The 15000-nt window shown below is 38.3% G+C and overlaps 1 protein-coding gene across 1 annotated transcript in view; it reads right to left on the bottom strand.

Moving 5' to 3' along the window:
- LOC115213906 (arginine--tRNA ligase, cytoplasmic) overlaps nt 1-15000 on the bottom strand; it is a 242583-nt gene that overhangs the window by 4435 nt on the left and 223148 nt on the right. Inside the window, exons 12-14 of the mRNA XM_029782885.2 lie at nt 11188-11301; nt 6124-6182; nt 1844-2091 (exon numbers count right to left, since the gene is read on the bottom strand). Of these exons, the coding sequence (XP_029638745.1) occupies nt 1844-2091; nt 6124-6182; nt 11188-11301 (421 nt within the window). The remainder of the gene's footprint in view (nt 1-1843; nt 2092-6123; nt 6183-11187; nt 11302-15000) is intronic.

Raw genomic sequence — 15000 nt, 5'->3', positions numbered from 1 at the left:
CACACAAGTGGCACACTTTTGCTTCTCTGAAGTCATGTCCAGCCATGGGGGAAATATTACTTTGTTTGGAAACAGGTGATGGTTGGTGACTGGAAGTGCATCCAGTCATAGCAAATCAGCCTCAACAAATTCTGGTGGATGTTAAAATGATGATGTTGATGATGAAGATATTTAAATAAATGTGTGTGTGTGTGTATGTGTATATATATACATACATACATACATGTATATATATATCATCATCGTTTAACGCCCGTTTTCCGTGCTAGCATGGGTTGGACAGTTCGACCGGGGTCTGGGAAGCCAGGAGGCTGCACCAGGCTCCAGTCTGATCTGGCAGTGTTTCTACAGCTGGATGCCCTTCCTAACGCCAATCACTCCGTGAGTGTAGTGGGTGCTTTTTACGTGTCACCGGCACGGAAGCCAGTCAAGGAGGTGCTGGCATTGGCCACGTTCAATATATATATATAAAACTTACTTGGAAAAGGATGCGTGGTGTTCGATCATATAATAATATAATATATAAACATATGCATATATAACTACATATATGTACATACCTACTTATATATGTGTATATATACATGCATATATGGGTACAGGACATCAAAAAAAAAAACGTTGAGCACAATGAGAAATGAAAACATAAATACAAAAAAATAGAAAACAAACTTTTTTCGAACAATGAAAAAATAAACAGAGAAACAAGACATGCAACATAAAGAATATTCTCTTCATCAGTTGTCCCTGCTTCATCTACTCCATGTATATATATATATATATATATATATATATATTATATATACACACACACACACCTGTATATATGTATACATGTGCGCATGCGTGCACACACACATAAATACAAGGTGCATTCCAGAAGTTTTGAGACATTTTTAAAAGAGGCAGTTATAAATGCCGTAGATTATTGTGAGTTTAGTATATCATTACTAAACATCTTATAATCTGACCGGCCAACTTTTCTATTCCATACTGAAAGAGATGGCCGTAACAGCACTTTGAATACACTTTACTAAACTCTGTCACAGCTGACTAGCTTGCAGAATGCAGTCCAGATGTGAAGACAAATCGGAAGCTTTGCTGTGCAATAAAGTTTCATGTCAAACTGGGCAAATACATTACAGAAACTTATGAACTGCTCCAGATTGCTTATGGACTAATGTGTATGAGCCAAGTATCTGTCTCTCACTGACACAAGAAGCCAGGCAGAGCAAGTCCACCAAAAAGATTATAACAATTCCCTTTTTTTTGAATATAAGGGTATTGTATACATCAACTGGGTTCCCTCTGGCCAGACGGTCAGCAAGGAGTACTTTATGGAGGTTTAGAGGGAGTTCAGAAAAAAGGCCAGAGCACCTGAACCAGGGCAATTCACCAATGCACAATTCTAATCTGGTTAACTGACAATTTGACAGCAATGAGCATCAGAACTGTCTCTCAAACTCCCTACAGTCCAGGCCTTACTCCCTGTGACTTTTAGTTGTTCTCCTAGCTGAAAGAGAAGATGAAGGCAGCTGTGACAAGGGTCTGGACACATTTACTTTTGAGGACGTCCATGGAGCATTCACAAAGTGACTGGATTGCTAAAACAAGTGCAACTATATGCGCATGCACACACACACACAATTCATACACACATCATCATCACCATGTGTGGATGAATATATGTTTGTATGTGTGTATGTGTATGCAATGATATGCACAAGTGTAAACATAGTATGCCATGCAAGTATGATCTGAGTTCTTATTACTCTCACCATAAATAGAAATAAAACAAACAATCAAACAAATAAACACACAAACAACAAAGAAAACATCATACCTGTTTGGCGATCTTTCTCGATACAGTAGCATTGGTCATAGAATTCTGTGAAGACTGTTGCCAGTTCATAAACATAGTCACAGACAGAATGAAGGAGGAGGTCACCCAACACTTTCTGGATCACATCGGCAAAACGCATAATGCACTTGGCCAGCTTCCATTCCTTCTCGTGGCTCAAATCAATGGTACAGGTGAGTGCTTCCTGCTGCAGTGTCTTTTTGGAAACTTGGGCAAGACGGGCAATTGACCTGCAAGGCAACAAAGGAATGTTACAAAAACATCTGGATTAAATAGAACAGCTATTAATATCATACACACACACACACACACACACAACACATACACAAAAGCACACATGCTTATTTTTTGGAGTGTGTCTGTGTGTGCCAATGCATATTTATTCTTTTATTCTTTTACTTGTTTCAGTCACTTGACTGTGGCCATGCTGGAGCACCGGCTTGAACGGTTTTAGTTGAACAAATCAATCTCAGAACTAATTCTTTGTAAGCCTAGCACTAATTCTATTGGTTGCTTTTGCTGAACCACTAAGTTATGGGTGCATAAACACACCAACATCGGCTGTCAAGTAGTGACGGGGAGATACACACACACACAGATACAACGGGCTTCTTTCAGTTTCCATTTGCCAAATCCACTCACACAGCTTTGGTCGACCCAAGGCTATAGTAGAAGACACTTACCCCAGATGCCACACAGTGGTGGGACTGAACCTGGAATTATGTGGTTGGAAAGTTGGAAAGCAAGCTTCTTTATATATATATATATATATTTGTATGTATGTATGTAAGTGTGTATACGGGTATATGTGTATGGGTATGTGAAGCTTATTATTTCTCAAACACAATGTATAATTGCATAAACAGTAACACACACTCACACAGACACACGATGTATACATACACTGGACATATAACAGACACACTGCAATACATAAACACACACACGCAGAGGAAAACATATAACAACCCCAGTACACACACACCTACACACATAAGATATACTCCAAATGTGCACGCATGCACACATACACACATACAATAGATAGCCCCCATCCCCTGACACTGCCCTGTCTCACCCACAGTAGAGTCCTCCCAGTCCAAGCATGTGGCAATAAGGTGCTGTGGGGCGGTGTGTATGTGTGGTATGTGTGTCTATGCACCATCCACAGCACAGTCATGTATACATCCATTCATACATCCACGCATACATACACACAGTATTTTGTTTGCTAAATCTGTGCTCACCACCCAGGAACTGTCCAGTATGCTCACGTCTTAAGATAGCATTGGTAACAAGCACACACACACACACACACACACACGCATGCACTCATGCACATGCACACACATGGAAAACACAGATATACACATTTCCTCACCCTGACAGTCATCCACAAATACACCCACACATACACTCAGTAAATGTCAACAGACACACACAAATTTCTTCACCTTGAAGCTACCCAGAAATATAAATATATATATATATAAACACACATACACACACATACATACATACATATATATATATATATATATATATATATATATATATACACACATACACACACACACCTCCTCTTGACAAAAGGAAAATTAGTGAAAACTTGTTAAATAGATTTAGTGTTCCTTCCTGTGACAACCTTAACTGTAAGTAGCAGCAGCAGCAGCACTAGTAGTAGTAGTAGTAGAGTGGTGGTGGTGGTGATGGTACAAGTAGTAGAGCTGTCGTGATGGTAGTGGTTGTAATAGTGATGATAGCATTAGTAACAGTAGTAGAGGCAGTGGTGTTAGCAGCAGGTGGAGTGGTGGTAGCGTTGGTGGTGGTGGTGATGTTAGTAGTAGTAGTAGTAGTAGTAGTAATAGTAGTAGTGGTAGTAGTATAATGATTGTCATGGTGTTAGTGGTGTTGTAAGTGGTAGTAGGAGTAGAAGAGTGGTGGTGGTAGTGTTAGTGGTAGTAGAAGAAGCAACAACAACGGTACAAGTGATAGTGGCAATAGTAGTAATAATGGTAATGGCGGTAGTTTTCAAATCACAAACCAAGAAAAAAGCCTCTATACAGTCACTCAACAAACTAAAAATAGCAGCTAAATCTCTCACATCCCTACCATCTTAAAATAAACATTAAAAGAAAAATACACAGAAGAAGGCTACATGGAATAACATAATCTTATACACGGACATTTCCAGCAAAGAAAACAACAAACAAACAAAAGAGAGGAGTGCCATGGTTGGATTACTTTGAATCAATGCTGGGGCCACACTCATGTTGGAACAATGTAGGCACCACGTAAAAAGCACCTGTGCCAGAATAACATAGAAGCACCAAGTACACTTGTAAAGTGATTGGTGTTATGAAAGGCATCCAGCCATAGAAACCATACCAAAACAGATGACAGTGGTCTGGTGCAGCCCTCTGATTTGCCAGCTCCTGTCAAACTGTCCAACCCATGCCAGCATGGAAAACAGACAGATGATGATGATGTTTAGGATTGATCTAGCACTAAACAATAACAAATTTTTCAAATCAGCATTATCCCTTTTTTTCTTATGGCCCTCTTATCTTAAGTTACAAGGCCATCTTCATTAGTGCTGCTGCCACAAACGAAGCACCCAGCACACCTTGTAAAGTGGTTGACATTAGAAAGGACATCCAGCTGTAGAAATCATATCAAGGCAGACAGTGGAGCACAATGCAGTCTTCTTAAGTTGCACTGGCTCCTGTCAAACTCTTCAACCTACACCAGCAAGGATGCCAGACATTAAGTGATAATGATGATGATGGAGTTAAACAATAACAAGCAGAAACCAAGGAAGGTGCATCTACAGGATATCTTAACCTGCAAGAAATCACAGCCAGGTCAACCTCACTTCATATTATGCAATAAAAAAATGAATGAGAATGAAGAGATACTGGATTGTTGTAATCAGTGTCTTTGTTTAACATCCATTTCTGCATGCTAGCATGGGTTAGACGTATACACCATAACAGCAGAAATAATGGTTGTAAGAGCTTGAACATCACAACAGCAGGAGTAGTAGCTGTAGCAACATGAGCATCACAACAGCAGGAGTGGTGGTTGTAACAGTATGAATAACAACAAACTTTGTGGCTTTCAGAGGATGAACATCACAACAGCAGGAATAGTGGCTGTAGCAGCATAAACATAACAACAAAGTACCTAAAGGCTTTCACAGAATGAACATCACAACAGCAGGAGTTGTGACTGTAGCAGCATGAACATCACAACAGCAGGAGTGGTGGCTGTAGCTGTATAAATGTTACAACACACCACAAGGCTTTCACAGTATGAACATTACAACAGCAGTAGTGCTGGCCATAGCAACATGAACATCACAACACACTTCATGGCTTTCACAGCAAAAACATAACAACAGCAGAAGTTGTGGCTGTAGCAGTATCACCATCACAACAGCAAAAATGATGGCTGAAGCAGAATGAACATCACAATAACACACTTCATGGCTTTCACAGCATGAATATCACAACAGCAGGAGTGCTGGCTGTAGCAGAATGAACATCACAACAGCCGAAATAGTGGCTGTTGTAGTAACAAGAGAAGAAACGATAGCAACAATACATCAGTAATATGTAAGACAAAAACAACAACTAGAGCAACAGCAATAATGCAGTCATCATCATCATCATCATCATCATTACAACAGGAAATTTCATTCTCATTTACAGCTTGATTCATTAAAGCACAAACAATATCAGAGAGAAAGAAACAGAGAGGAAAGGATATATATATATATATATATCTATATATATATATATCCTTTCCTCTCTGTTTCTCTCTCTCTCTCTCAATATATATATATACACACACACACACATACATATACATATATACATTCATATACACACACACATATATATATATACATATAGACACACACACATAAATGTACATACATACACACATATACATGTATACACAAATAGATACATATATATACACACACCTCTCTCTCTCTCTATATATATATATATATATATATATATATATAGAGAGAGAGAGAGAGAGAGAGAGAGAGAGAGAGAGGGAGACAGACAGACAGACAGATAGAGATAGAGAAAGAAGGAGAGATAAAAAGAGAGAGTGTAAGAGACAGAGAAAGTTGTGGAAATTTAGACAAAATCTTCAGTCATTCAGTACAATCTACACTGTGCTAGCTACAACTGGAACCAGATAAGAATAGCTTTAGGAAGGTGAGCGATGGCCAAAGAACCTACCGTATTCTGGTGTAGGCATACAATAGATATGCAGCTGTATTTCCACGGTCATCCAGCATCTGTCGTCGGGGAGACAAAGAGACGTTAATTAACGAAGAGAACGCAAATAGGAAAAAAGAAAAGAAAACCAAAAGCATTTAAACATTTAATCTGTCATTTCAAAGGAAATAATCTACATGTGTGGTTTAATTAATTTTGGAAATCATGAAGAATTCTCTGAAACATTTGGCAATATCTTTATTAATTTAATGAAAGGCGTCTTACATAAAATTATTTTGGATGGTTTTAATTCAAATCTGAAGTACTCAGACAGGGTTGTGTGGCTTTTGATAAGTTCACGGTCGCACTGCATGACACCTTGAGCAAGTGTTTTCTACTATAGCCTTGGACTAAACAAAGCATTGCTTCTGAGTAAATTTGGTAAATGGAAACTGAAAAGAAGCCTGTCATATATGAGTGGCTGAAGCAGCATGAACATCACGAAGAAGGCGGTGAGTGGGCAGAAACATTAGCATGCCAGGCAAAATGCTTAGCAGTAGTTCGTCTGTCTTTATGTTCTTAGTTCAAATTCCGCCGAGGTCAGCTTCACCTTTCATCCTTTCGGGGTCGATAAATTAAGTACCAGTTATACACTGGGGTCGATGTAATCGACTTAATCCCTCTGTCTATCCTTGTTTGTCCCCTCTATGTTTAGCCCCTTGTGGGCAATAAAGAAATAAGAAGTGCTGACTATAACAGCATGAGCAGCACTACAACACACCTCATGGCTGTCACAGCATGTTCACTGCATCAGCAGAAGCACTGGCTGTAACAGTTTGAACTTGTATGTATGCAGGTATATATATATATATATATATATATATATATTATATATATATATATAAATTCATAAGTGTGTGTGTATGCGCGTGTGTGTGGATAACAAAAGAACAGAAGTTATGTAGTCACTTTCATTGGCTTACAGCTGTTTCTGCTATCGAGGACTGCACACCCAGAGTTGAGTGCCAGGAAGATCATCTGAGCTACAGAAAAGTCTGCCTGACTTGTCTGACACCCATGCAAGCATGGAAAAGCAGACATTGAAAATGACGATGATGATGATGACGATGATGACAATGACAATGGTGATAATAAGGAAGAGGAACATTTCAAAACATGAGGTATTCACATGATGGAACTAGTGGTGATCTCAAAACAGTTAAATGAACAACAACACAGGAATTTATGATAATTAATTTAATTTTCCAGTTAATTAAAACTCATCTCTTATCTTTCATACATTTTCACTGCTCTAACAATTAGCTGCCAGTGAAGATTCTTTCATCCAATCCTAGCTTTCTAGCCTAAAGAAAATAAAGGAGGATCAGTTAACTATAATTTTATTCGACATATTCTCCTCTCAGGTTCACACATTTATTGCAGCAGTCCTTCAATTTTTCTAAGCCTTGTAAAAAGAACTCAGAAAGTTGGAGTTGCACCCAGGCTTTACATGTTACCCATTAAAGCCACAAACTTTTCAGCAACCCCCTCCCGCTGTATATATATTTTACCTGTTTCACTCATTAGACTGTGGCCATACTGGAACACTGCCTTAAGGAATTTTTAGGCGAATGAATTGACTTCAGTAGTTATATATTTTTTAATCCAGGTACTTATTTATTGGTCTCTTTTGACAAACTGCTAAGTTATGAGGAGATAAACACACCAATACCAGTTGCCAAGTAGTGGTGGGGGACAAACACAGACACACACACATGTATATGCAACGGGCTTCTTTCAGTTTCTGTCTACCAAATCCACCCACAAGGCTTTGGTCAATGTGAGGCTATAGTAGAAGACACTTGCCAAAGGTACCACAAAGTGGGACTGAACCTGGAACCATGAGGTCAGGAAGCAAGTTTCTTACCACATAGCTATGCATGTGCCTATAATACACACACACACACACACACACAAAGAGATACCTCTTTTGTTTCAGTCATTAGACTGTGGCCATGCTGGAGCATCGGTTGAAGAAGAATTGTAGTTGAACAAACTGACCCCAGTACTCATCTTCTAAAGCCTAGTACTTATTCTATCAGTTTGATTTGCTGAACTGCTAAGTTACTGTGAGGTAAACACACCAAGATAGTTATTAAGCAGTGGTAGAAGACAAACACAGACACACTCACACACACTTGTATATATATATACACAACACCCTTCATTCAGGTCAACCAAATCCAGTCACAAGGTTTGGTTGGCTCAAGGCTATAGTAGAAGACACTTGCTCAAGATGCCATGCAATGGTACTGAACCCATAGCCATGTGAGGCAAACTTCTTTTTATATACATACACACAAACATATATATATATATATATATAGGCACAGGAGTGGCTGTGTGGTAAGTAGCTTGCTTACTAAACACATGGTTTCGGGTTCAGTCCCACTGCATAGCACCATGGGCAAGTGTCTTCTATTATAGCCTTGTAAGAAGATTTGATACACAGAAACTGAAAGAAGCCCATCTTATGTGTGTGTGTGTATGCTTGTGTGCCTGTGTTTGTCCTGCCACCATTGCTTGACAACTGATGTTGGTGTGTTTACGTCCCTGTAACTTAGCAGTTCAGCAAAAGAGATCCGATAGAATAAGTACTAGGTTTACAAAGAATAAGTCCTAGGGTTAATTTGTTCGACTGGCTGCAGTCAAATGACTGAAACAAAATAAAAGAATAAACATACATATATATATATATATATATATATATATATATATAATATACTAAAAACATACAGCTAAATAATCTGAACTTACAAACCATTGCAAATAATGAATGGTATATGTATGCATGTAAACAAGTGTGCGTGTGTCTGCATGAATATGTATGTGTGTGTGTGTGTGTATATATAAATATATGTGTGTGTATATATATATATATATATATATATGTGTGTATGTATGTATGTGTGTATATATATATAATGTATATATATGAGAGTGTATACATGTGTGTAACTCTGTATATGTGTGTGCACGTGCATGTGTGGTCACTTTCTGATTAACAGACAATCAGCTACTTAAAAATTAACTAATAAGAAAAGAAAAAGAAAGCAAATAGGAAGCAATGAAGGAAGGAAGGAAAGAAAGAAAGAAAATAATAAATCACAGGATAACAACCTGAATAACGTTTGAAATCTTAGATGGCAGGGGAAGTGGTAAGTGGTGGTCATGGCTGGTAGTCAGAGCAGTGTGTGTGCATGTGTTGAAATTGTAGTGGCGATCTCAGACTACGTTATCATAAAAAGTTAATTGGAACAATGATAATAAAGCTAGTTGCTTTAAAACATAAATCTCACTGAAACTGTTAATAATGCTGAGTGTTCAACAGTGTTCCAACAATGACCATCCCACCTTTGGGGTTGTTTGAGTATTTCTTTTTGTGATGCTAAGAAGTTTGCTTCCCAAACCACATGGTTCTGGGTTCAACCGTGACCATCCCATCATTGTTTTCTTAACTACATGGCTATGTGGTTAAGAAGTTTGATTTACATCAATATGGCTTTGGGTTCAAATCTTACATTGGGTACATGGTACCTTGGAGAAATGCCCTTTGTGTTCTTTTCTACAGGGGTTGGCCAAAGCCTTGAATAAAATTTGATACATGGAAACCATGTAGAAGCCTCTTGGATAGACTGTTCTTTATAAAGAACCATATGGTTCCGTGTTCAGCCCCACTGTGTGGCACCTTGGGAAAGTGTCTTCTACAATAGACTTGGGCCAACCAAAGCCTTGTGAGAGGATTTGGTAGACAGAAACTGAAAGAAGTCCAAGTGTGTGTCTTTTTGTCTGTGCTTGTACCCCCACCCACCGCTTGACAACCAGTGATGGTGTGTTTACATATTCATAACTTAGCAGTTTGGCAAAAGAGACTGATAGAATAAGCACCAGGCTTACAAAAAAAAAGTTCTGTTCGACTAAAACCCTTCAAGGCAGTGCCCCAGCATGGGCATGGCCACTGTCTAATTGGCTGAAACAAATAACAGATAAACCCCAGCAGTCAGGTGACTCATGGAACCAACACTGATGTTGGGGGAACAGAAAGGAAATACAGAAAAGGATTTGGTTTCCGATGCAACAACTTCTGGGATTTCCCAATATGCTAAAACACCTTTTTTTCTAAGCCCATGCTTCTCAAACTTATTTCACATTTTTTTTTAAATACTTGTTTCAGTTAGTCGACTGTGTAACCATGCTGGGGCAAACCTTAAAGGTTTTATTCAAACAAATCAACTCCAGTACTTATTCTAAAAGAGTGTAAAAGTCCCCTTTCGGTCATGAATGACCATGGGATTGCACCTAGAAAGTTACCCTCTGAGGCACAAGTCCAGGCAATGTTGTTTATGGAAGACCAAGAGTCACCTGCCTCGCCTCTCCATGCTACCAATGTTATCCAAGGGAAAGGCAAAGGCCAATACACCTTGGCACAGTGATGTTGCAACTCATTTCTACAGCTGAATGAACTGGAGCAACGTGAAATGAAGTATCTGGCTCAAGAAGACAACACAGCCCAGTCAAGGAATTGAACTCACTACATCATGTTTGTGAGCCCGATGCTCTAACAGTTGAGCCATGTGCCTTCTAAAAGGGACCAAGAAAATAAGTACCAGACTTTAAAAATAAGTCATAGTGGTGCTCCAGTATGGCTGCAGTCCAATGACTGGAAACAAGTAAAACAATAGATGCAGTTATCCTTCCCCCATTACATCTTAAATCCTATGTTGCAGCCCGAAAACAAGGAAGAGACTGGATAACACAGCTCTGGATACATAGCCTGAAAACAAAATACATGGGCTGGTCACATCTGGAACACCATTGATCATAGGCCTGTTCAATTACAACTAATATGACAACAGTGTCTATATGTGTAATAATGGTGATGATGATGCTGATGATGATGAGGAGGAGGAAAGGAGACAAGATGGTGATGATGATGACAATGGTAACTAATGATGATGAGGAGGAGGAAGAAGTCAAAAAGAGGAGGTTGGTGGTGGTGATGGCAATGATGATGATTTCACTTACCCGATCAAAAGAGAAAACGTAGTCATGGGTACAGTTTTTAGATAAATCTGCATACTTGATACAGCCATAGGCAATGGACTTCCTTGCTTGTTCAAGTTCCTCTGGAGTTAAGACCTGGCGTAACAAAACAAACAGGAGTCAAAACAAACATAAGTCGAAACAAAAGTGCCAAAGAAACAATATATATATATATACACACACACACATATATATAAAATACAAAATGGGACAAGAACGCAAAACATCCATATACATATGGAGTGCCTGGCAGGCAAACTCTGCAATTAAGTACTTGTCTACAGAACTCCATATGTTTCTTGTGCGCCCCAGGTTGAGCAGACAGAGTTGATCGCAACAGGATTTGAACTCAGAATGTAAAGAACCAGCCTTATGTCCAACACTCTAACCATTCTGCCAGCTTCCTGCCATCAGTCTACTGATTCTACCAATGCTAACTCCTTCAAGTCTACATCTCAATGTTATTCAAAAACTATAGTTCCATATTTTTTAAAAAAGAGAAGAAAAAAAAAAAAACCAACTGATTTGCAAATGAAAACTTTTGAAATCTTTTCATATGTTTAATTTTTTTTTTTAATATTCAAAATTGTTTTTCTTTTTAGTTTTTCTTTCTTTTGGTAAATATGTTTTCTCCTTTTAAGACAGAAAGCAGAAATTTGAACAAAATATTGATCAATCATAATTCTAATTTCCATTTACATACATAGTTTATTTATTGTTATTTGTATTTTTTTACAAATAGAAATATTGAATATTGTAGGATAGTGTGTCTAATGTACACCCATTACATTTTACTTCAAGTTTATTTTCTTCAGTATGCATTCATTAAAACACATACAAACTCGACATTCATTTGTTTGCTTATTCACATGTTGTTACACATTTATAAACTATATTAAATTTTTTCTTCACCACACTGCCTTCAAGAAATCAGCCTAACATACACCACTGACCACGCCCCTCTCTCTCTCTCATATATATATATATATATATATATATGTAATATTTTATACATGTATTGGGTTGTCTGGAAAGTTTGGGCCGATTTATAGTAGCTTACCTTTCGACTTATTTTAGAACATGGTTGAGTCCATAAAATAGGATTTGACTACATCTCCATTTAGAGCACAGTTTAAGCTATCTTAATATATATATATATATATATTAATAAATGAAATAAAACATATGAATTATATATATATATATATATATATATTATATAATTAAAATGAAATAAAACATATGCATATATATATATATACATATATGTACGTACCTACCTCTACATGTACATATACACGCATATATGAGTACAGGACACTAAAGGGACGTCGAACACAATGAGAAACGAAAACATAGACACAAACCAAAGGAACTGTACATACACTTTGGTCTCTTATATGTAAGTATATATTTACCTAAATCTTGTATGACTCTCTTCGTTTATTTTTTCCTTCTTTCTATCAGCCCTTTCATGCTTACTTTGTTCATTCCACTCTTCGTTCTTTTGTCCCCCCCTCTCTCACACTTCATTGCCTTCTTTTCATGCTCACTTTCCCTCCTCTTTTCACTTCAATGTGTCCCTGTCATTTTTTCTCGCCCTTCCTTATTCCTTCTGTCCCTCTGCCTCTACCTCTCTCTCTTCTCTCCCCACATGACTGGTGTTTGGCCAAGCCTGCCCTTTCTTTCTTGGTTCAGCCGCTGTCTGTGCAACATCTATATTCCTCCCTGTGCCTGTGAAATCTTGTATCCCTGCCGTAAGGCTTTACTTCCACACACGCTAGCTTAAATTAATTCGTCCTTAGTCGAAAGACACCTGTTGTTATGTCCTGTTATTTGTATTTGTGTAACCTTCTCCGTTTTTTTTCCGTCCTTGTTTTCGTATACATTCGCTGCTTTCTTCCAAGGAACCTAATGCCCTTAGCTTAGTTTTTCCTTGAGGCTGGCCAAATTGGAGCAATCTCGAGTATAACCAGCTGAAATTGCAAAGATAATCTGGAACTTGACTGAGGATAGAAAACTCCGAATGACCTGTCCTTGTTTTCTTTGTATCGTCTATCTGGATGTTTTGTTGTCCCTCTTTTGTATCACCTGTCTGGATGTTTTGCTTTCTTGTCCCATTTTATATTTTTATACATATATATATATATATATATATATTATATATATATATATATATGTTTGTGTGTGTGTGTGTATCATCATTTTAATATTCACTTTCTCATGCTTGACTGGATCAGATACAACTCATTGAGGCAGATGATTTTCTAGACATGTCCTTTTATTTGTGAAGGCACATGGCCTAGTGTTTAGGCTGTTGCAATCACAATTGCTAGATCATGGGTTCAATTCCCTGACTGGGTGGTGCATTGTGTTCTTGAGAAAAAACTTCATTTCACATTGATCCAGTCCCCCTTTGATCAGAGGGAATGATGGCCTGCTCACCTAGCCAGCAGGGTGGCATTATTTGAAGGCTAAAACAATGCAAAAGTGCATTGTGACCAATGATGTGCAACATGTGATAGCCTGGTCAGTCACGTGATCATGTGAGGCATGTTTTTTAACAAAACTCTAGAAACAAACAATATTGCTTGCATGTTGGTGATCACCCTTTACAACTATCACATGATGTCAAGATAAGAGTACACACACACACACACACACACAGCGTAACTGTGTGGTTAAGAAGTTTGCAAGGTTTCAGGTTCAATCCTACTTCATGGCACCTTAGGCCAAGTGTCTTCCACTATATCTATTCACAGTCTTTGTGTGTTGATATATTCTTTTACTAGTTTCAGTCATTTGACTGTGGCCATGCTGGAGCACCACTTTAAACGATGTTTTTAGTCGAAGAAATCGACTCCAGGTCTTATTCTTTGTAATCCTAGTACTTATTCAATCTGTCTCTTTTGTCAAACTGCTAAGTTAAGGGAACTTTAACACACCAACATCCTGAAGCAGACTATGATGTTCTATAACAAGGAGTTTCAGGTGATTTTTAGTTGCTGTCAAAGACAAGCATTTCAACCATCTAACAAGGAAAATAATGTCAGGGAAAATCAAAAAAGTTAATTCCTTGGAGACCTGCACCTGTGTGCATGTATATAGTTATATATATGTTTGTTCCTTCTCAAGCCATGCCTAGCTCATAAGGGCCGGTTTCCCGGTTTCCTTGGTGTATAGATTCCCCACCTGGATGAGACGCAGGTAAGCTACAAGATGCAAGAAGAAAGAGTGAGAGAAAGTTGTGGTGAAAGAGTCAACAGAAGTTCGCCATTACCTTCTGCTGGAACCACGTGGAGCTTAGGTGTTTCACTCATAAACACACAGATCACCTGGTCTGAGATTCGAACCCGTGATCTGTCAACCGCAAGTCCACTGCTCTAACCACAAGGCCATGTGCATCAACATATAGTTATATATAGTATATACCATAAAGATGCTTAAAAGAGAAGTTAGCAGGAGTTACACTAATTACTTGAAGTCAGTTTTGACCAAGTTGCTTCCTTTATATCACTGTAGCAATTTTATAGTGCCTTGATGTGACTTACACCAGCAGTCTGTTATAATTTTCATCATGTGACCAGGTACACTCAGTGAATGATCATTAGGATAAAACTCCTTCAAGAGTCATATAGTCTCATAGGACTAGTTTCCTGGATTTTCTAGCATATATAGTCCCCACTGAACGGGACACTGGTCTGTCACAGGAATACATGTTTTTCCCAGCTGAGTGAACTGGACCAACGTGAAATGAAGTGTTTTGCCCAAGAACAGAACACACTACCTGCTCCA

This window comes from Octopus sinensis, linkage group LG7 (assembly GCF_006345805.1).
Source record: "Octopus sinensis linkage group LG7, ASM634580v1, whole genome shotgun sequence".
In the NCBI taxonomy this organism is placed as follows: domain Eukaryota; kingdom Metazoa; phylum Mollusca; class Cephalopoda; order Octopoda; family Octopodidae; genus Octopus; species Octopus sinensis.
Note: the sequence above shows the minus strand (reverse complement) of the source record. Positions and strands in the feature narration are given on the sequence as shown.